We start from the raw sequence: 24,082 nt of genomic DNA on the forward strand, positions 1-24,082 counted from the left end.
GCTTGGAGGGCTGCAGGCGATCGTCAACCCGCGGTGGCGATCGATGCTGCAGGCCTGGTCGAACCGTCTCGCTGTGGAGAATGGCTGGACTGAGCACAGCGCCCCGATCTCGAGTGTCAGAAGAGCTGGTGCTGGTTGCCGTACCCGATCGCTCTCTGTGAGAGCGACGGTCAGGCGACCTGCAGGCTCCACTGTCACAGTGAGACCGGTGCTTGTCCTCAAGGCACGTCACGTCGCTGGTTCCAGCCGTGGCTGGCACCGGCGAACGGGGGGGACCTCTTCCCAGCCTCAGCCCGTGGCCGGTCGTGGACCGTCACGTCCCCGGGTAGCCAGCTGGTCGCCGCGAGAGCGAGAGCTGGTCTGGTGAGTCGCGTGAGCGGCTGTCACCAGTCTTCCGCCCCGTGCCGTGAACCTGACGCTGAGCGGGCTCAGAGGTCTGGTTTCCTGGCTGCCATGGTCGCTGGTAGGCGACCGTACACTCGGTACCTCCCGCGAACGAGAGGCCGAGACGGACCCTGATGCAGTGGCAGAACCACTGACACCAGGCGAGGAAGTACCGGTGTTAGCCGGTACCCCGCCTTCTGGTTCCCGTTTAGGGTCTTTTCCTTGCCCTTGGAAAAGGAAGAAGGAGACAGAGGACGGGCCCCAGCTCCCGAAGGAAGGCAGGCAGGACCAGGAGGACCACGGAAAGGAAACCCTTCCCGTCCCAACCGAGGTGGTGAGACGGGTGGGTGGGGGTTCCCGGGGTCGGGGTCCCCGAGAAGCTCCCGAGGGAGACTTCTTAAGGAGGGAAGGAGGCAAAAACCTCCTTCCTTTTAACCTCGGCTGTGAAAGCCTTAGATAAGTCGAAGGGGAAGAGGCGGGGGGGCAGCGACGACGATGAAGAAGATGAAGACGACGACGACAGACACCTTCCTCCTCTTCTTGCGTCAGCTTCCTCTAGGACAGATGTTACAGATCTGCCTATTCCCCAGGGCGGAAAGGCAGCCGGGGCCTGGGGCTGCTGTAAGCCGAAACCAACCTAGGGCTTCCCCGGGGGACCGCACCTGCTACAGGACAGACCAAAGTGCGCTTGGGGTAGTACCACCACGAACAGGGACCCCGACGCGTCAGCAAGTTCAGGGTCCACCACGAATAGGGACGACGTCAGCAAGGTGCATGGGCATCCTTCAGGAACCAGCAGGCACAGCCCAACGCCCAATCAGCTATCGGTTAGGGACAGCCAGCGCCAGCACAGCAACGGCAGGGTAGGGACAGCCAGCGCAGAGCAACGGTCGAGGGACGGCCCCCAGCATACCAGCAACGGAGCAAAATCTGACATGGGATCAGGTCCAGTCCCAAGAATCGGCAGGCAGGGTTACGGCAGGCAGCACCGGAAAAAACAGGAAGGTAAGTGGAGCAGGCAGCCAGCAACCAGAGCAACAGCCCTGGTACCCCGGCGGCAAAGGTCCAGGTCCAGGGGCCGAGCCTCTAGGGCCATGCGGAAGTGTGGTCGCGGGCAGCGCGGCAACCACGAGCGGCGGCGGCACGCCCCCCTCTTGGTACGGCGAACGGCACTTTCACAGCGGCTGTAGGCAAGACTGTTACCACGTGAGGCGAGTACACCAGGTGAGGAGGGACGTCGTCACCTGGAGCGTGGTCACCACTCATGGGTGACCGCAGTAGGCCCAGACATAGAACCGCAGCCCCTGGACACTAGCACGCCCTGCAAATGGAAGGACGCCCATACCTCACCAAGGTTTCCACCCTAGTGGCAGTAGCACCTGCGGAAATAACAGTAGTTAGTGATTCCACCAGACATGGGGGGGAAGTCCCCTCCCGGCGGCGGGGGGGGCGCCAGATAACCTCCCCCTCCGAAGGAGAAGGGCCATCTGTGGGAGCTGAGCGGGGGGGGGGGATTCTCGTTCCCCACCCCCGCACAGCACCCATGTACCCAACAATAATAATAAGAGCCCGAGAGCAATCGTGCCCTTGGCACCGAATGCAAGGGCATAAGAATCAATTCCCTGACTGAGCGGAACTTGAACCAAATAAATATTGATGCAATCAATAATAAAATGGAATAAAATGACAAAAGAATCTTGCATTACGATTCACTTCACAATGAATAAGGGCTCGGATCGAGCGCATTTTGCGCCCGCGGTACCGAGCGCAAGGGTAAAAGGATCCATTCCCGATTATGAACGGAAACCTTGATCCATAATGAATTGATGCAATCAAAATATATATGAAAATGAAAAAAAAAAAGAATACTGCGCTTGCGATTTCACTTCATACAAAATAAAAAGGGGGAGGAATCAATTCCCGGGAAATAGCGGAAAACAGTTGATCCAAAGTGAAATAATGCAATCTCGATAAAAGATGAAAATGAAAAAGAACTGCACTTGCCGATTTCACTTCATTCAAATAAAAAGGGGAAAGGATCAATTTCCGGGTAAGAGCGGCAAACTGATCCAAATGAGTATTGCTACAATCAAAATAAATATATGAAAATGAAAAAGAATACTGTACTTGCGATTCCAATTCCATACATAATAAGTTTCGTGCCGAGCGCATTCGCTCGGCAAGAGCATACAGGTCAAAAAAATATAAATGAAAAGGGCACTTACTTACGATTTTCATCTACACATTTCCAACCAAAATATAAGCTCGGAGCGAGCGTTCTCCCGCCCTCGGCACCGAGCATACACAATACGAGGATCATTTCTGGGAAAAATGAATTCCCGCACTTACGCCCTTCAGTCCCGGCACTCGGGTAATCGGAGGCGCGTGGAGAAACCAAGATCCTTTATTTGACAATTGAATTCAATGGAAATAAATATGAAATGATTGTACTTACAATTCAGTTTCACTAGATAAATAGAAAAAGAAAAAACACAACCATGCGAAAGCAACGACGATGAAGCGGGCAGAGAGCGATGATGACACGTCTAACACGCCAGCAGGCGAAACAAAGCAAAAGTGATTTGTTTACCTCCCAGTCGCGCGCGCGCTTGTCGGACAAGCAGTTAACTACCGAACCCCTTGTTCGAAAGCTTACGACCTATCCAGCTGCCGCTAGTACCTTCCTATTGTAAAAGGACCGAAGGTTTGTATGCCGTGTCGGAACAATGCATATTTAAGCGAAACAAGACTTCGATAAATCTAGAAGCTAAGTAGGTGTTGTCTTAACAATCCTTTAAGCGTAGGTCCTTCCTAGGAAATTCCTGGAAGGATACTGGTAATTGAGTTGCTCAGCAAAGAAGTAACTACGGTATGTGCTTATGATTTGCCGTATCGTATTCTCATACAGCAGATACTCTACTACCTTCTTTCCCTGCCGAGGCAAATAGAGAAAGGAAAAATTTTTACTATCTTCGTTCTTTTCGTTAATAGAACGATAGAAAGAGTATATATATTCTCCTTAAGGAAGGAAGTTAATCCAAGGAACTCTTTAAATCTTCATGATTTCCTCATAAAATCGCGGAAGAGACAAGAATTCCTGTTCATCTGTAGGGTTTACGGAAGGAAGTAGATATTTCCTATCCGCCATCATACCCAAACGTCGATGAGATTCTTATAAAGAAAACTCCCAAAGCTCTTGCCTCTTCATAACGAGGGAAGAGCATGAATGAAAGAGAGAGTCTGCATTGAGAGGAACTGCCAAACACAGGAGTCTTCTGAATAATGAAAAAATGGCTTCTCTTAGTATCAGAATCCTTCTGACAAAAGACGACGGCCGCCTGTGCAACATCTTGCACCTTTGCCAGGGGAAAGTTGCTCTATTAAAAACTCAAAGAGGAGCCTCGCGACTGACCTCTCTTTCATAAGAAGATTTGGAATATTCTGGCGCTGGCTCCTTGCGCCTAGCGCCTGGATAGTTCCGCGCGCCTGGAATGTTCCGCACGCTAGAAAGGAGACTCACTCCTGGAACGTTCCGCTTGCGTGGAAGGTCCCGTGCGCCCTGATAGTTCTGAGCGCCTACTAGACCCCTTTTAGAAAGAGCCTCTTGCCCGGAAACATTCAATGGAAGGATCGTTCTGATTGCCACTCTACTATAAGGTCCTTGCTCTAGCCGTCTGTTTTCCTGGCGCAATTTGCGCCAGGCTGGCGCTTCGTCTCTTTGAAGCGCTGCGCCAAGAAAAATTTTCTAGAAAACGCGGCTCGCGTTTGGTTGTAGGAAACTGTGGCTCACGCTAGCTTGCTGGAACGCGGCTTCCTGGGTGGCTCTTGCTCAGTGTTCTCTTAGTTTTCAGAGAACGCGCTAGATCATCCAAAACTCCAAACATATACATTCTTCGTCTTTTCGGATGTAAGATGAAGAGACGCACTTTTTTAAGGATGCCTTTTCAATGGCTATCCTTGGCAGTCTGGGACGCTCTACAGAACCTGCGAAAGGGACGCCTGACTGGTGGGGATTCTCTGAAACCTCCTTCCTTTACTGCTTTTCGACATTCCTTCTCCTCGGGGCTTGGTAGGCTTGAAAGAGGTCTAGGCCTGAGAGCGAGACAAAGCCGATCAGACTCACCCTCCACTGCAATGGGGAACACTAGTAAATCACTTCTTACCTTTTAATAGCTCGCATTTTGAGCCACAATCCTTGTCTTCAAATTGCAATTATGAATTTGAAGTTTCTGCGAAGTAAGAAGGTGATGAGGATGCAACACTACTAGTACTGTTAATACTCTAATTGCTCGTTAGTGCGAGTATCCAAAAAACTTTAAAAAGAAACGTATCTACCGTATATAATCGCATATCATGCGACTTTTGAAACCTAATTTTGAAGCTAATTTTAAAGGGGTCGCATCATACACACGGCATAAAATTAGCGTACCGTCTATGCTTTCCCAAATTGGCAGATCGCGATAGTTACTACCGGAGGAAAACAGTAGATCTTTTAAAAAGTTATGCTTTACTTGTACTTCACTATATCCAATAATATTGTATGCATTCTCATATACTATTGTATTTTAAAATACAAAAGAGCGATTGTGCGCCATTTGCATTATTTTGGTTTATACAACATGTTTAACTGTTCTAACTATAATATAACCATCTATAATTTCCAAATCAGTTGATTAAGGCACAACACCGAAGGATTTTTTACTTTTTGTTTTACTCAGTAAAAGAAACATTTGTTACTTGAACTATTATTTTCATTTTAGGATACGCAGGTAAGTGAAAATTTATTAAAGTAAAAAAAAAATGCATAAAATTAATAAACTAAAATCCTCCAAAGTCATTCTCCGTGTCCGTATCATCAAATACTGCTTTGAATTCTTTGCCATCAAGGCAGTCATCATATTCGTCATCTTCCAGATCTTTCATCTTCATCTCCTGCATCTTCGTATAGGACATCGTCAATTCATATGGAAGGCATAGTCTTGTCACCGTGGCGAGCTCCCTGGCGTGGCTTTTAAAGATCAGCCCTTATGCTAATTCTACAACAACAACAACTGCCCGTGTGTGACAGACCTTTGAATGTCCTTGAGACAAACCCCGAGGCTATAATTATAAGATTATAAGGGGTTTTCATTCCCAGGTACTTTAATCTCCTTCCTAATCGGCCCTGCTCTCTCTCTCTCTATCTCTCTCCTCTCTTCTCTCTCTCTCTCTCTCTCTCTCCTAAATCTTACAGCTGTCCGAGCGAGAGCTTTTTTTATGGGAACAACACATAGGCCCTCATCGCTTTTTCCAGGACCTATTTATTTTGTATACGATTGCCCTTTCTCGGCTGTGAAGTTGATGTCTATCCATGGCTGTGAGGAATAACTTGTAAGTCGGTGTCAAAGTCACTCCACACTTCAGTCAGGCCAAAACTTTGCCATATCGCATTCAAGCAATATTCAGTCATTGTTTCCTATCTATTATTTTCTCAGAGAGAGAGAGAGAGAGAGAGAGTCTGTCTGTATACGATTGTTTGTTATTTTCTCACTCGTCAAAACTTTGACTGTTATGCTTTATTTCATATTTCCTTGCTCACCAATTTATTATATACCTACGATATAAGAAATCAAGATATGTGTAGAAGGGAGAAAAACATGCCATCCAGACTGTACAGCAGTATGGATTTAAACGCACGTGGAACCTGGGTTGAAATATTCGCAGCAGCACCAAAATGGAGATGCCCTGTTGATAGAAAATATGACGTTCGTTTCTTGTTATCTGCATAAAAAAAACTTTTAATCAATTCGTGAACCTACGTAATTTATTAGAATTCTGCGCAACGGAAAAGATAATATTTGATATCTGTAAATGGGAGAAATGGTTTTATCTCTGTTGTTGTTATAAATTTGGCTGGCAGATATGCGATCAAACATCGTGGGTGGACCAAAACAGCCCAGCCAGAGAGCTCCGCTCATTTTGTAAATACTATTGTTTGGCGTGCTAGGCTTACCCGATTCATTTGGGTGTGCGCTGCAGCTGCTGCTACTGGTACTCAAATAATCGCATTTTTCTTACTAATCCAAGAGTTGACCATGGAAAATCCCAAGATTAACCAAAAATCCCAAGATAATAAAATAATTGACATATGCCAAGCTTTGGAGTCCTAAATATTTACTCTGTCTATCAAGAAAAGATACTGATAAATTGAATTGACGGTATCTTTCCTGAGAGAGAGAGAGAGAGAGAGAGAGAGAGAGAGAGAGAGAGAGAGAGACGAGACAGAGAGAGAGAGAGAGAGAGAGAGAGAGAGAGAGTATTCCTCATGTAATCAGTAAATACACTAATAAAAACAAAAACTACGTACTGCAAAGCACACACATCATCGTTAGCTTCCCGTGTGTTACGTGTAAACGTTCATTCTAAGAAATTCACAGAGTAGTATAAACTAACACCTGATTGGCTGGTTGGTAGCCATGGAGATCTGTTATCCAATGACTGCCCTCTGCTTCTGTTCTATTTATAGACATATACCGTGGATGACACTAGGTTTGAACGTTACCATGTTCGTGATTTTCTGACTGCTGACGGCAAAAATTACTCGATAATTTTCTTAATATAATTATTTCTTCGTGAAACAATAATATAACGTGATCATTTTAACTTTAATGTATAGGTATGAAAAATACCATGTGTCGTAGCGATGCGTTCAATATAGTGGTATGAAAAATACCAGTGTTGTCGTAGCGATGCGTCAATATATAGTGGTATGAAAAATACCACATGGTGTTGTAGCGATACGTAACCACAAAGTACAAACCTCCTTTTCCCGGACCATCCTCAAAATTTTACGACTCTCAACTGCAAGATCGATATTGGTGATATATATTATATAGTCATACTTATTGTTGAAATTCACAAGTTGAACTGCTAAACATTATTAGACTTTGATTGTTATGTACATATATTTTTGAGTTTTACGGAATGGTTTGTTTTGAAAAAATCAGCTATTAGTGAACATATGATATTCACGTTTTCCCACTATTTATTATAGGTGATCTTAATTATCTCACATTCATGTAACAGTATTATTTATTAATATTTATTTAAATAAACTGTAATTAATAAATAAAACAATAATGAAAAACATAAAGGAAAAAAATGTTTTTGCTGCAGTAGTGATGTTTGTTTGATTATGCATCTGACCTCACATTTCCAAAATTGAAAAATTCCAAAAACCAAAACATCGGAATGTGTGTGTACTGCACATTTTTGTAAACACGCACACAATGTCTACACATTTACTGATACCCGTTGGTGAAAGACTCAAATTACAGTATTTATTTCTGAGAGAGAGAGAGAGAGAGAGAGAGAGAGAGAGAATGATTTAGGACTCCAAGGCGTGTTATTTTTACAATTATTTTATTATCTTGGGATTCTTTTTTAATCTTGAGATCTTCTATTCAATTCTCGAGATTAGTAAGTAAAATTACCGTAACTTCACTAGCAGCAGCACACATCTGAACGACTCGGCCATTAGCACGCTAAAACCACCACCTTATGAACTGACCTCGGAAAAGGAACTCGCATGATACATGAGATACATGACAAAACCACTGTTTATTGCGTGAAAATTTTGTTTTTCGGGGTCGCATGATATGCGAGATCGCACGTTACTCGAGTATATACGGTAGTTACATGCTTTACTGACTCCCTAAAGTAGGAAGTCAGTTTATTTCCTCAATCAATTCTAACACTTATTACACATATTAATGAATAAATATTAATATTTCCCTTTCTTGCAAACTATGTGAGTGTCTACCGAAAATTTCGGTAGTTACACGTCATATATTCTTCGAAATTTTCGAAGCCAAATTCATTAAAAAGTTAATAAAAGCGTATGCCGAACCAAAGACCCAGTACTTCCCTGCAAAAGACAGCCCAGAAGATCGATGGTGATGAAAAACAAAAATCAAGTCAGGAGGTAGCAACAACATAAGTTGACACTACCGCGACAGAGAAAATCTGGTTCTAGAACGGGAATGGTTCCTATTCCTGCCACCCAGCGGCAGGGGGGTAGATCACCTGACCTACCTGCAGCGTGTGCCGCGAAATTCGAATTTCTGTCGGACGTCAGAGACATAAGCTAAGTATATATCTGCCGGGGAAGTTGCATGTACAAAAAAATAAAATAAATCAACACCAAGAATGTGGGCATGGCTGGTACATACAGAAAAAGCATACCTTTTTATAATTTAGACTTAAAATAAGGAGTTAAAACTTCTGTCTAACAATGCTGAATCTCAACAAAGGAAATAAGAGAAAAAATATTTATATGTGACACTTATTTGGAAAACTCAAACAATACTGCTGATCACAATGAGCAAAGCCAGGAAAAATTAATTAAAATTTCTCAAAAACATTTTAAAAATAACATTTTTGGCATCCATGAAAACATGAACATTACTAACCTTATAGACATGAGATCAACATTCATATCACGGACATTTATTGGAATTTTTCCCACTGCCTGAGCAGCATCAGTGTGAAAGAATATCTTTTTAGCCCGACACAATTCACCAATTTCTCTGTAAAACATAAAATCTTAACATTAAAAATTTCAGTTTAGCAGTTATTAAAATAAACTTCCCTTTTATGACATTTATACAAAACATTGGATCATCTGTTCCAAATCAACCACTTACTTTATGGGCTGAATAATTCCAATTTCATTATTCACTGTCATCACCGATACAATAGCAGTGTCAGGACGCATGGCTGCTTCCAAATCGTCTAACGATATCAAACCAGATGGCTGAACAGGTAAATAAGTAACATCCCAACCCTCATTTTCCAATGCACGACAGGAGTCTAGTACACATTTGTGTTCCTGCAAAAAAGTTGCAAAAAGTTTAGATATTCATATTGCAATTCCAAGCCATGCGAGGAAATTACAAAATCTGAGGAAATAAAAAAATCTGGGAAGAGCAACTATACCTAAATAGAACTAACAAAAATTTGAAAAATAAGTCAGTGCAGTATTAAAAGTGAAATAAACAATTATTTTACAATGTACTCATAAATACAGAATAAGGCACGTAAACAGATTACCAAAGATGACTAGAGAGCCTGAACATGTATGACTTAGAAACACGATGATTACGAGGACAACTAATAGAAACTTTTAAAATACCGAAAGGCATAACAAAAGTAGACAGTAGCCTATTAATGTTAAACAAAAACCAGACAAGAAATAATATATGGTAACTAGAACTGAAAAGATAGAACACATCCAACTGTGGGAACTTCTTTACATACAAGATAAATTGCCACCAGAAGTCGTAAACAGCAACAGTGTGGAAGAGATTAAAAGAAAGCTAGACAAAATCGTCAGGACACTGTGAATGAACAGTAAAACCTACTCCTTGAGATAACTGAGCACACAATGTCTCCTCGGATAGACTAACGAGTCTTTGAGAAATCCTAATCCTTGTAACTCCTAGTAATTATCTCTCTCTCTCTCTCTCTCTCTCTCTCTCTCTCTCTCTCTCTCTCTCTCTCTCTCTCATGTATCATACTTATTTTTTGAAAATCAATACTTTACACTTTCATAAACTATCATTAATACTGAAGCGTAAATCAGTAAATTATTGAAGCACACATAAAAATGTCCTAAATTCATTTGTTCATGACAAGTTTATCACTAAAATACAAAGTAAGTATACAAAGAAAACCAAGGCATTAAGTGTCAGAATACAGATTTTAAAGCATGTTTAGCCCTTTGAACAGAAATTCCCTTCAACTAATGACTCATCTTAGAAGCAACCCCCCCAAAACAGAGCATGATTCTTTCACACTAGACCTGCAGTAACTTGAATCACAATCATTCCAAGCGAGACAGACTTTGGGTGGCACTCAAAACCCAGAAAAACTAAAGTCAACATCCATTAACCAATACAGTACATATATATTAAAATGATGACAGCTGAGAATAATAGCAGACATAAATGACTATTGAACAAACAGAATACTCAAAATTCATCCCAATGCTGATGAATAAAGCAGTTAAACACCAGAAACGCTGTGTAAATAAAAAAATGGCAGGAAGACTTTTGTAAAAATGATATTGTTAAACTACAATAAAGTTTTGTACATACTTACCTGGCAGATATATACTTAGCTATAGACTCCGTCGTCCCCGACAGAAATTTGAATTTCGCGGCACACGCTACAGGTAGGTCAGGTGATCTACCACCCCGCCGATGGGTGGCAGGAATAGGAAAAACTATTACCGTTCTATGAATCCAGATTTTGCTCTTTCCACCTGTCTCCTGAGGGGAGGCTGGGTGGGTCATTAATCCTATCATATATCTGCCAGGTAAGTATGTACAAAACTTTATTGCAGTTTAACAATATCATTTTTGTACATGAACTTTCCTGTCGGATATATACTTAGCTGATTGACACCCTTGGTGGAGGGTAAGAGACAGTTAATAACTGAATAAACAGGTAAACAACATACGTTGTAGGTAATAAAAAAAAATGCAACCTTGGTTCCTACTTGATTAGGCGGAAGATTCCATGGCTAAATCCTAGGAATCTGCTTCGCCTCAAGAGCCTCAGCGAGGATGTGACCTATGGCTAAGAGTTCTTGTGGTTCTGTCGATGGGGTCTTATCCACTTACTCGACAGAGCCTGATGGCCTTTGTCAATGGGGTCTTATCCACTTATATGACAATTACGCCTATGGCCTGAGTGGCATAATTAAGGAGCCCCCCACAACACCGATCCCGATCACCTGATCCTAACACGAGGGTTAGTGCATAAATTGAAAAGAGTTATCTCCAAACTCCTTTCAAACAACCCAAAGAAAAAAAAAAAAAAACACGATGTTAAATAAAAATTTAACTCACTAGGCGAAGGATCAGAATCGGCTCCCTATCCCAGCAACGTATCAACCAAAAGAGAAGGATCTCTCTTAGGTTATCTTGACATCCTTCGGTTAAAGGGAAGTCAACACAGAGTTGCATCTCCCGTATGTGACAGCTAAATTGTCCTTATGACATATAGTTAAGGAAAGAACAAGAATTCGGAACAGCTCGCACTTCATGCGCTTTTAATTCTCAGCTGTTTGAAGGAGTCATTAATACACTTATCAAGTGCTTTGGAGATCACATTGTCTCTGAGAAGGCCAGGGCGTTCTTTGATATAGATCTCTTCTGGGTGAAGCCTGTAGCCTGGATAGTGCTTCGCGCCTGGCAGGCACCTAGCGCCTGTCTAGCGCCTCGTGCCTGAATGGCGCCTAGAGCCTGGCTGGCGCCTTGCGCCTGAATGGTGCGTAGAGCCTGGCTGGAGTCTCGTGCCTGGCTGGAGCCTCACCACATGGCTGGTGCCTGATTGACTCCTCGCGCCTGGCTAGCGCCTCGCGCCTGGCTGAGCCTCGCGTCTGGCTGGCGCCTTGCGCCTGGAAGGCTCCTGGAGCCTGGCAGAAGACTTCATGATTACTGTCAATGAGTCTACATTGCCTGAAGAGCTACAGCTAGGACGTGACCTGTTGCTGAAAGACTCTTCGGATCTACCAAAGGGATATCTGATCCAGTTACATGGTAGAATCCAAGTAGGATCTAGTCAAAGGGGGTTCGCCCGCTTACATGACAGAACCTGTCCACTACTATCAAAAGGAGTCAAGACTTCATGGACACAGTCTATGAGTTTGCCTTGATTGAAGAGCTACAGCGAGGGTGTGACCTATTGCTGAAAGACTCTTTGGGTCTACCAAAGGGATTTGTTATCCAAGTAGGATCTTGTCAAAGGGGGTTCGCCCGCTTACATGACAGAGCCTTTACCTGTATCCTATCAATGGGGACTAGCCCTCTTACATGACAGAGCTTTAGGTTTCTCTGATTGGAGTCTAACGCCTAGAAGGAGCCTGGCACCTGGATGGCGCCTGGCTGGCGCCTAGAGCCTGGCTGGCGCCTTGCACCTGAATGGCGACTAGCGCCTCGAGCCTGGCTGGAGCCTAGCGCCTGTCCAGCGCCTCGCTGGAGCCTCGCGCCTGAATGGCGCCTCGTTGGCGCATTATACTCGGCTGGCGCTTCTGGCGCCTGGCGACTGGCTGGAGCCTGTCTCCTGGCTGGCGCTTTTCGGCGCCTGGAGCCTGGTTGGCACTTCTGACGCCTGGCGCCCAGCCGGCTCCTCGCCACTTGCTGTAGCTTTGAGCTTGGCTGGAGTCTTGAGGCTGGCTAGCGATGTCCACATCGGACACTCTCATCTGTCCGATCTGTTCGCCTCTGGCGCATTTGCGCCCGGTTGGAGGCCCGCTCCTTCTCCGCATCAAACAATAAAAGCGTTTATTCGAGTTGTCTGCCTCTGGCGTTTCTCGCCTGTTTGGCATTTGGCAGCTGGCTGTTGCTACGTTGCCCGAGGATCCTGAATAAACCACAAAAGTTTATCAGGAGACTGGAGAAGGGTGGAAGGAGCTCTTCCACCTTGAGCCTCTGGCCTCAGACGAAGGGAGGCATTTGTAGCCAGTTACCTCCAGTAGACGATACGATATCTAAACAGGACAAGAGAGAAGAGTCTTCCTCCGAGGAGGATCCTTCGTGAGAACTTCCGTTGCAAACGAGATCTATTCGTACTTGTTGCGGAGGTTTCTCGTTGCAGAAAAACCTCCCTCTCCTTGCCCTGAGGAGGAGAAGGAGCCTGGAAGTCGAAGGAAATTCCGAGCCGAAAGTGGGCTAACCCAGGCTTTCTTAGCTCTTATCGTGTCCCTCTGAGTACCTTCTGGGAAGCGTTTCGAGCCCTCATCGCATCCCTGAGTTCCCTCATAAAATTGTTTAAAAGAAGCTTGATGAAGAGAAGTTCCAACTTGTCGGAACAAGGACTCTGCGGCCATGAAAAATCCCAACTCGAAGTACATGATATCCTACTCTTGGTCGTATCGAGGTATTGTATAAGATCCCGAAGATCTTAGTCCTCTGCTATCTTTAAGTCCCTTTGCAGAGACAGAGTATAGCCTGCTACTGTATTCTTTGATAGCAGAAATAACAAAGGTGATTCTTCTCTCAGAGAGGGAAGAAAACCGTCATGTGGATCACAGAGGTATCGGAAGAGGACAGTTTCCTCATTCAACCCAGCGCGATCCACAGCACTTCTTGTCTTGGCCATGACACTGTCCTTCACCTTGAAAAACCTCTCATTCACGTCAACTTCTCGTCAACCTGCACACAGACAGACTTAGAGTGTAGAGGTTCTTAAGGTCCCATTCTAAGAGAGGCTGATAGAGTAGACCGACTCTCTTGGGAAAGCCTTAGAAAAGTGTTATAAGAAGGACGTGACTTCTGTGAATCCAGCTTCTCGAAGGCCAAAAAGGGGCGAAAAGCATCATTCTCTCTTCCTCTGACGCCAGAAATTATCTTAATATATCTATTAAGAATTATATATATATTTATACATACCTACATACATACATATATATACATATACCATATATATATATATTATACATATCTAATAAAAGGAGCCCATAAAAACACCAAAATGTAGAGAGAAAAGTACTATATTTCAGAGACTGCTGTCTCTCTCTTCAGGTATATGAATGAGAAAAGTTTACAGAAAAGGTGGTATTTATACCAAGAGATTCGTCCACAAGTAAGCCAATTTAGGTCACCCCCGCTGATAATCTTCCTTTAATCTTCTTAGCGTTGGTTGAATGAACACTGCGTCGACGATGTCTGATGTCCAATTCCCTTTTGAGATGTTCATTACCTGCTTCTCTTTTATTAAGGCCGATTCCATCATTTGACTCCTGTACCGGCAGTTTGCTGCTATAAATTACACGTGACATATTCCAGTTTATTCTATGGTTATGTTCATTTATATGATTGAAAATAGCCGAGTTCTGTTGTCCATACCTAACTGACCGTTTGTGTTGTATTAATCTCAGTTAGGTATGGACAACAGAACTCGGCTATTTTCAATCATATAAATGAACATAACCATAGAATAAACTGGAATATGTCACGTGTAATTTATAGCAGCAACTGCCGGTACAGGAGTCAAATGATGGAATCGGCCTTAATAAAAGAGAAGCAGGTAATGAACATCTCAAAAGGGAATTGGACATCAGACATCGTCGACGCAGTGTTCATTCAACCAACGCTTAAGAAGATTAAAGGAAGATTATCAGCGGGGGTGTACCTAAATTGGCTTACTTGTGGACGAATCTCTTGGATAAATATACCACCTGTCTGTAAACTTTTCTCATTCATATACCTGAAGAGAGAGACAGCAGTCTCTAAATATAGTACTTTTCTCTCTACATTTTGGTGTTTTTATGGGCTCCTTTTATTAGATGGAATTCTGTTGTTACAGAACACCTTTACCAGTCATATATACATATATATACATACACACACACACACCCATATACATATACATATGGGAAAAAACTAATATTTATTCCCCTTCCAAACAAAAGGATGGCGTATCTTGCTACTGCTCTTGGATCGAGAATAAGGAAGCAGTCTAGAGGAAGCCTCTTCGTCTTCGACATTGCGAAGAGATCTATGAAGAAGATGTCTCACAGGTTTCCACCACTCTCTTCCTAACTAATATTAGACAGACGTTAATAGTCATTATCGTCGATCAAGACGGTTCTCACGGACGTGCAATATCTTGCAGCGAACCTCTGAAGGATCGTTACGTTCCGTGTCTGAGTTCCAAACAGGTTTCCTCTTGTTAACGCGAACAGGGGCAAAAAAAGAGATTCTCGATACTACTTGAGATATGAGAGAGCTGTGGAAATTACCTAATTGATTTAAAAATTCATTTCGTCCTTTCTTGTGACTGAACCCTCCTCCGAAGACGGGGAATGGAATCAGGAACGAATCGAGAAGTTACTGAGCCTGCTGTTAGAGAGGCTACTGAACCCTTTCGGTTCAACAACTCGCTATATCGAGAAATTATCAAGTTCCCTTAATTGCTTGTAATTCAGTTTTAGACTATGTACCAGAACCATTCTGTATCTCTGTCATGGTACCCGGTACCCTCTCATATGTTATTTCCGTTCTAGGAAGGAAAAATATTTAGGCGTAAGTATAGTCCATTCAGGGAAACAAACTTCTGCTACGAAGAAAAAACGGTTCCCATCAGACTCATCCATCTCACTGCGCATGCTCCTTTCTCTAATACGGCTATGCATTCGTAAGCATGAGGGCATTATAATCTAAAGTGCTCGCCGCGTTAGAATTCTCTAAAATTCTGTTACATTGCGGTAAACACATGAAAAGGGTTTGCGAGAAATCCTTCTATTGAAAACTTCTTAGCAAATCGCAGAGAACTAATGTATTTCATGTTGCCTACAAATCCTCTCCATTCGAGGCTAAGTCCGTGATTGTAGGGGAGAGATACGGTTAGCCAGTCAATTCCGTAGGAGAGAGAGAGAGAGAGGGGGAGGGGAAACCAGCACCACATGACCGAGACCTAGATGGTACTGTGTTGGCCAGTGACAGCCGCCTTCGATCGCAGTCTCGCCGTACTTCCTGAGTTGCCAGTTACCCCATTCAATGAGGGAATATTATAAAATTATAACGAGCCTAAGGAAGTTCTCAATAAAGCATATTAAGCGAAACAACCTTCGTTAAATACAGGAGCTGAGTCGGTGTTGTCGTAACAAACCCTTCAAGCGTAGTCCTCACCCATGAAACTCCTGGAAGGATACAGGGAATCAGTTGCCAACCATAGGGGAAACTACGTTAAGCGCATGACTTGACCATACAGTAGTCCTATACACATTCTTTCATCACCGAGCATAGAGAGAATGGAAATTTACTATCCTCGTTCTTTTCGTCAAAAGAATGAATTATATAATCTGAAGGCGATCCCAAGTGATAATCGAGGATCAAAGAGAATCTCTCAAGCTTCCTATTCTCTTGGACAAAAGGAAGAATTCTACACGTCTATTACCTGGAAGAATCTCTAACCAATGAATGAGAGCTCCTCCGAATCATGTCCGAGAGAGCTTATATGCTTATGCCAATAAGATGTGGAGAGAATTTTTGGTATCAATGAGAACTAATCCATTAAGATACAAAGAGTATACATTTTTTGTCAATTATGTGTTATGTACATACATGACAATACGTTAAATATCTTCCTAAGGAAGTTAATCCAGGAACTCGTTAAGTCTTCATGATTTCCACAGAAATCGCGGAAGGGACAGGATTCCTGTTCAGATCTTGCCTCGTCATAAAGAGGGAAGAGTATGAATGAAGGAGGAGTCCACGTTGAGAGGAACTGTCTGTTACAGCAGTCTTCTGAAAATTGGAGAAGGCCTTCTTTCAGTATCAGAATCATCTTGACAAAGGCGACGGCCACCTGAGCGACATCTTGCGCCTTTGCCAGGAGAAGGCTACTTCTGTTAAAACTAAAACGAGAAGTTTCGTGACTGACTTCTCTCCAAAAGGCAATTCGGGATAACTTGGCGCCTCGCGCCTGGCTCCTGCCTGCTAGTTTCTACTTGCTTAGAAGGCTCCTTTCACTTTTCTTAGAAGATTGCGGATCAGCAGACATGAACTCTGGCGCCTTGCGCCTGAAGGAAGGAACTCTGGCGCCTACTTGCTGGAACGCGGCTCGCGCCCAGCTGCTGGAACGCGTCTCGTGGATGGAGCTGTCCGAATCGGTTCATATCCATCCTATGTATGTCCACTGGACGGGATCTCTTCATAGAAGGAAAACGTCCTTTCTCAATACTCATACCAATGGCGAGATTTGTTCTTCTATCTTCATAAAAATCTTTGTCGCTGAATATTCCTCCTCCTTGTCCGCCGAGGGGAAGGAGGTATAGATAATAACGGAGAAACACTGTTTTAGGATACCTTTCCAAAGGTTCTCCTTGGCAGTCTGGGATGCCACAGATCCTGCCGAGGGGACGCCTGACCGGTGGGGGCTCTCCCTAGCCCTCCTGCGGCTTTCGACTTTCCTCCTCCACTGGAATTGGGAGTCTGGAAGAGGTCTAGGTCTGGAGGCACTACGGAGCCGGTCAGAACGCACCCTCCACTTCACTGGGAACACTTATTCACTTCTTACCTTTTAGTAGCTCGCATTTTGAGCTATATCCCTTTATCTTCAAATTGCAACTATGAATTGTAGTTTCTGTGGAGTAAGAAGGTGATGAAGGAGTGCAAACAACTAACTAGTACGCTAATGCTCTAACTGCTCGTTAGCACAAAAGCTATTAAAGCTTCTAAGGAACGTATCTAGTTATGCTTTTCTGACTTCCTAAAGTAGGAAATTAGAGTTTTATATTTCCTCAATAAAGTTGTAACACTTATTACACGTATTAAAGAATAAATATTAATACGTAATTCCCTTTCTTGCAAACTATGTGAGTGTCTACCAAAAAATTCGGTAGTTTCACGTAATATATTCTTCGAAATTTCGAAGCGAAATTCATTAAAAAGTTAATAAAAGCGTATGCCAAACCAAAGACCCAGTACTTCCCTGCAAAAGACAGCCCAGAAGATCCGATGGCGGGATGAAAAAAACAAAAATCAACGGTCAGGAGGTAGCAACAATGTATGTTGATACTACCGCGACAGAGAAAATTCTGGATTCTAGAACGGTAATAGTTTCCTATTTCCTGCCACCCAGCGGCGGGGCGGTAGATCACCTGACCTACCTGTAGCGTGTGCCGCGAAATTCGAATTTCTGTTGGGGACTACGGAGTCTATAGCTAAGTATATATCTGACAGGAAAGTTCATGTACAAAACTGGTATATTAGTACTAACATATGAAGACCTAATCAATTAATACAATAATATTGATATTTAATGAACTTACAGTCTGGGTGGTGATGACATGACTTTTCTTGGACCTGTAAAAACGAGCCACACCTTTGACGCTTATATTGTTGCTCTCAGTAGCTCCTGAAGTGAATATAATTTCCTTCTTGTCAGCTCCAATTAAGTCTGCTACTTGCTATTTTTAGTGAGAAAAACAGAAATAGATCAATGAGGAAAAAACAAAATTAAGAAAATTTATAAATATGAATATCTGCCAAACCTCTACCTTTAAACAGTCAGTCTGATCTAAAACTTTATTATGACACATAATATTCAACATTGATATCTCTTAAAAACCTTTCGGTAAAATTAACACAGTAATTAATTTGAAAACTCAGAATGTTCAGATTCAATAACTAAGATATTGTATACAAAATCCATTAACAGAAACTTTAAGACATGCAAGTGACAACCAGATCTAACTATGGTGGTGTATACACAAAAAATAAAAATGAAGTATTTATGATAAAACAAAGTTTTATGAATACTTACCTGGCAGTTATATAAATATAGCTATAGTCTCTATCGGGTACGGCAGATTTTTTCAAAACTCGCGGCAACCACCGAGTGGTAGGTGGTTAACAACCCTTACAGGGTGGTACTTGGAATCATTCCCGTTTTCTGTTCCTCAGATCATCTCTTGCCCGACCTGTCTCCTGAGGGGAGGTGGGTGGGACATAACCCTCTTACGCCGAAGCGGTAAAAAAAACATTGTCTCCCGTGTGCCGGAGGTGTTTCAGAGTGAGCGCGGAAGCGGAAAAAATATTTTTTTCAAAAAATCACAGCTCGCTTAGTTTTCAAGATTAAGAGTTAATTTTCGGCTCCTTTTTTTGTCATTGGCTGATGTTTAGTATGCAATCATCAGAAATGAAAAAAATTATCATTATCATATATAAATAATAAAAAGCGATATATGATAGCGCAAAACGAAATTTCTATATAATTGTATTTCAAATCGCGGCTGCGCAAACGGTTAAAGTTAACAAGTTACTTTTTTTTCGTTGTAACTTTTTACACTAAATTGCGATCATTTTATTTATATAACAAACATGGTAAAACGATTAAAACGCCACACAGAGAGAAAATATTATCACAAAATAATGCATGAATTCGTAACGCGCGGACGTAAACAAATATTTTTTTTTTTCAAAAATTCACCATAAAATCTAAATATTGTCCTAGAGACTTCCAATTTCTTTCAAATGAAGACAAATGATTGAATATTACTAAACTGTAAGAGTATTAGCTTACAATTGCAGTTTTTAACCATATCTGACGAGTTAAAGTTGACCGAATGTCGAATTTTTTTATATATATATTTTATATGCAATTATTTCGGAAATAAGAAAAGCTACAACCTTCAAATATTTTTCATTTTATTCTACATGAAATTGCACACATTTTCATATATAAAACTCTATGAAATGCCTAATATGAAACGGAGCAAATATTCCGAGAATGGTACGTACGCATTTCGGAGATTTGTGGCGGAGAATCCACGCGCGGAGGGAAGGAAAGATATTTTTTTAAATTCACCATAAATCTAAATATTTTGCTAGAGACTTCGAATTTGTTTCAAGATGAAGATAAATGACTGAATATTAACTAGACTGTAAAGAGTTTTAGCTTACAATTGCGGTTTTTGTTTTTTTTCGACCATTTCGGTAGAGTCAATTTTTTTGACTACCGAAACGTGGTTTTTTTTTTTTTCAATTTATTGTGATTTATATGCAAATATTTAAAAAATGAGAAAAGCTACAACCTTCAATTATTTTTTTTGTATTCTACATGAAATTGCGCACATTTTCATATACAAAACTTTATGTAACGGCTAATTTAAAATGGTGCAAACATTACCACATTCGCACTTATGATTTTTTCGGAAGAGTTACTGCGCGGACGTAAAGAAAATGTTATTTTTTTCATAAATTCGCCATAAATCGAAATATTGTGCTAGAGACTTCCAATTTATTGCAAAATGAAGGTAAATGCTTGAATATTACTAGAATATAAGCGTTTAAGCTTACAATTGCGTTTTTCGACCATTTCGGTAGAGTCAAAGTTGACCGAAGGTTGAAATTTTGGCAATTATCGTTATTTATATGAAAATATCTCAAAACCGATAAATGCTACATAAAAATGCGCACATTTTCATATATAATACTTCATGTAACGGCTAATTTACAATGGTACAAAAATTATGTCAAAGTGACGAAATAATTTCCGAGATGTGTCACAGATACTTTTTAGTGCGGCAAGAAAGAAATTCGCGCTTGCGCGCCTGCGTAACGATTGTAAACAAAACAACACCTTGATCCGTGAACTCCCAGCATCCCCCAAAGCGCGTGATTCAAAAATTTTAGGCTGGTAGGCCTATAAGTATCCGCGAATTTTAAAAAACTTTTGTAAGTTGACGTGAAATACGTCCAGTCGGCACACGGGAGACAAAAAATGTCGACGTAAAATACGTCCAGTCGGCGTAAGAGGGTTAAAATATATATATAACTGCCAGGGAAGTATTCATAAAACTTTGTTTTATCATAAATACTTCATTTTTATGAATAGGACTTACCTGGCAGTTATATATATATATAGCTGATTCACACATTTGGAGGTGGGTGAAAGACAGCCAACATCGTTGGGAAACAACTAAAAGTCGTAGGTAATCACCTTGATTCCTTACCTGCTAAGGTCGCTGACTTCAAAGGTCCCTGCCTCTTGAGTCGCTTTCCCTTAGGAGCGCCAGCCAGGTGGAGACGTGTTATGCTGAAACAACTCACTCGAGTCTGCCAAACGGGGCGAGACCAACAATGTGACTAGACTTCTGCACTACCTATCTCCCCTTCTATTATCTGCAACCTTACTCAACCCAACTACCTAACCTTGCAGACTAGATATCTTACCTATCTAGCTAGACTGAGGGTGCTGTTCCACCAAGTCAGTTTCCTCAGACAACCATAAAAAACACAAACCCATGTACAGGCATACCGTACCATAGTTAAGGTTGAGGGGAGGTAGTAACTCCTTTACCCAATAACGAAGACGTAGCTACGTATGGGCCCAAAGTGTAACACTTTTCGTAATCAACTCTTACCTCTCAGAGGTAATGAGAAGCGAAGACAGAGTTGCTTCTCCAAAATGTTGAGTCCATTATTTGCTTAACTGACATGTTCTTCTGATATGCCAGTGACGTTGAAATGGCTCCCACCTCGTGGGCCTTCACTTTTAAGAGACTGAAGTTCTCCTCCTCACATAAGAGGTGAGCTTCTATTATCGTCTCCCTCAAGAAGAATGATAACGCATTCTTCGAGAGGGGCCTTTGAGGATCCTTAACAGAACACCATAAAGAACTGGATGAACCTCTTAAATTCTTTGTCCGTGATAAATATGCCCTGAGGGCTCTAACTGGGCAGAGGAGTCTCTCCTCCTCTTGGCCCACTAAATTTGTGAGGTTAGGAACCACAATCGTCCCCGGCCAGGGTTTAGATGGGTTCTCATTCTTAGCGGGGAAGTCCAGCCTTAACGCACATACTGCTCCGTCTTGATTGAAGCCTACCTGCTTCTCTATTGCCTGAATCTCGCTGACCCTTTTTGCTATGGCAAGAGCCATCAGGAATAGTGTTATCTTACTTAAGTCTCTAAGGGTCGCTTGCAAGATGGGCTCGAACTTCCTGCTGCATAAGAACTTCAAAACCACATCCAAAATCCAAGCCGGTGGCCTTACTGTCTGCTTAGTCGTTTCAAACAACTAAGAGATCCTTCAAGTCTCTATCTTGTGATAAATATATGCCTCTGTGCCTAAAGACCGCCAAAAGCATACTTCTGTATCCTTTTATGGTGGATACGGCCAGCTTAGAGTCTTGCCTGAGGAACAATAGAAAATCAGCTATCTGGCTCACAGAGGTAGAGGTTGAGGACACTTTGCGTTGCTTACACCACGATCTAAAGATCTCCCACTTCGATTGGTAGACTCTCTGTGAAGATACCCTCCTCGCTTTGGCGATTGCTCTCGCAGCTTGTGCTGAAAAGCCTCTCGCTCTGACAAGCTTCTCGATAGTCTGAAGGCAGTTAGTTGTAGAGTGAGAGGGGTTTTGATGATACCTCTCGAAGTGGGGCTGTTTGAGAAGCTTTGGACTTGGAGGAAGGCTTCTTGGAAAGTCCACTAGCATCTCCACTACCTCTGTGAACCACTCTCTTGCTGGCCAGAATGGAGCTATCAGGGTCATTCTCCCTGTCTCGAGGAGAGCAAATTTCTTGATGACCAGGTTGATAATCTTGAAGGGAGGGAACGCATAAGTGTCCATCCCTGTCCAGTCCATCAAGAAGGCGTCTACTGCTATTGCTTCCCTGTCCGGGACTAGGGAGCAGTAGTTGGGGATTCTCTTGTTATGGTTGGAGACGAAGAGATCTATTGAATGCCTCCCCCATAATTTCCACAGTTTCTGGCAAACTTGAAGGTTGAGGGTCCATTCTGTGGGCAGAACTTGCCCTTTCCTGCTGAGCATGTCTGCTCTTACATTCTTCTGTCCCTGCACAAATCTTGTTAAAAGATCTACGCCATTCTCCTTTGCCCACAGAAGGAGCTCTCTTGCTGTTTTGTACAGGGACAGAGAATGAGTCCCTCCTTGCTTTTTGATGTAAGCCAGGGCCGTGGTGTTGTCTGAATTGACTTCTACTACTCTCCCCGAGACAGAGTCTTTGAAGGCTTTCAATCCTAACAGAACGGCCATCAACTCTTTCCTGTTGATGTGCCATTCGTTCAGTTCCACTTCCCAAGAGCCTGAGACCTCCCTGCTCCCCAGTGTTGCTCCCCATCCTGACTCCGAAGCGTCTGAGAACAACACTAGGTCTGGGTTCTTCCTGAGCAGGGAGATTCCTTCCCCCAACTTCGACAGATCCAGCCACCAACTCAGATGTCTCTTGATCTCCGCTGGAATGGGAAAGGAAAAGGAGTCCTCCTGATTCTTCCTGTCCCAGACTCTTGAAAAGAAGTGTTGCAGAGGTCTGAGATGCAACCTTCCCAGGGAGACAAACTGCTCTAGCGAGGAGAGGGTGCCCAGCAAACTCATCCAATCCCTCGCCAAGCACTTCTCTCTCCCCAGGAATTCCTGCACCTTCTCATGCACTTGTTTTGCCTCTCTTGGGAGGGAAAAGCCCGAAAAAGAGCTGAGTCCAGAACTATCCCCAAATAAAGAATCGTCTGACTCGGCTCGATCTGGGACTTCTCCTTGTTGATGATGAGACCCAGCTCCTGGGTCATCAGAAACGTCTTGTGCAAGTCCTCCAGACACCTGCTCTTCGACTGGGACCTCATCAACCAGTCGTCCAGGTATAGGGATACTCTTATCCTCTCTTGATGAAGCCATCCCGCCACGTTTGCCATTACTCTGGTGAAAACTTGAGGGGCCGTGCTGAGGCCGAAACAAAGGGCTTTGAACTGGAAGCACCTGTTCTGGACTACAAATCTTAGGAACTTCCTTGAAGTCGGGTGGATGGGGATATGAAAAAAAAGTAAGCGTTCCTGCAGTCCAGAGACACCATCCAGTCCCCTGGACGGACCACTGCCAGCACAGACTGAGTCGTCTCCATGGTAAACTTGGTCTTTTCTACAAAGACGTTCAGTGCACTGACATCTAGAACGGGTCTCCATCCACCCGAGGCCTTGGGCACTAGAAACAGGCGATTGTAGAACCCTGGGGATTCTAGTTCCAGTACAGGTTCTATCACTTCCTTTTCCAGCATCTGGTCTACTAGATCTAGGAGTGCCCCTTGTTTCACAGCGTTCGAGTATTGAGCCACTAAGGTTCTTGGTGTTCTTGAAAGTGGCGGCTTTCTCATGAGAGGGATCTTGTACCCCTCCCTGATGACTGAGAGG

At 43.0% G+C, this 24,082-nt stretch overlaps 1 protein-coding gene across 1 annotated transcript in view; it reads right to left on the reverse strand.

The window, feature by feature from the left end:
- Positions 1 to 24,082, reverse strand: part of LOC135203681 (cysteine desulfurase-like) — a gene marked incomplete at its 5' end in the record, with an annotated part of 72,835 nt that overhangs the window by 43,637 nt on the left and 5,116 nt on the right. Inside the window, 3 exon segments of the mRNA XM_064233579.1 lie at positions 8,835 to 8,951; positions 9,069 to 9,253; positions 18,206 to 18,343. Coding sequence (XP_064089649.1) covers positions 8,835 to 8,951; positions 9,069 to 9,253; positions 18,206 to 18,343 — 440 coding nt within the window.

Source organism: Macrobrachium nipponense, chromosome 36 (assembly GCF_015104395.2).
Source record: "Macrobrachium nipponense isolate FS-2020 chromosome 36, ASM1510439v2, whole genome shotgun sequence".
In the NCBI taxonomy this organism is placed as follows: Eukaryota; Metazoa; Arthropoda; class Malacostraca; order Decapoda; family Palaemonidae; genus Macrobrachium; species Macrobrachium nipponense.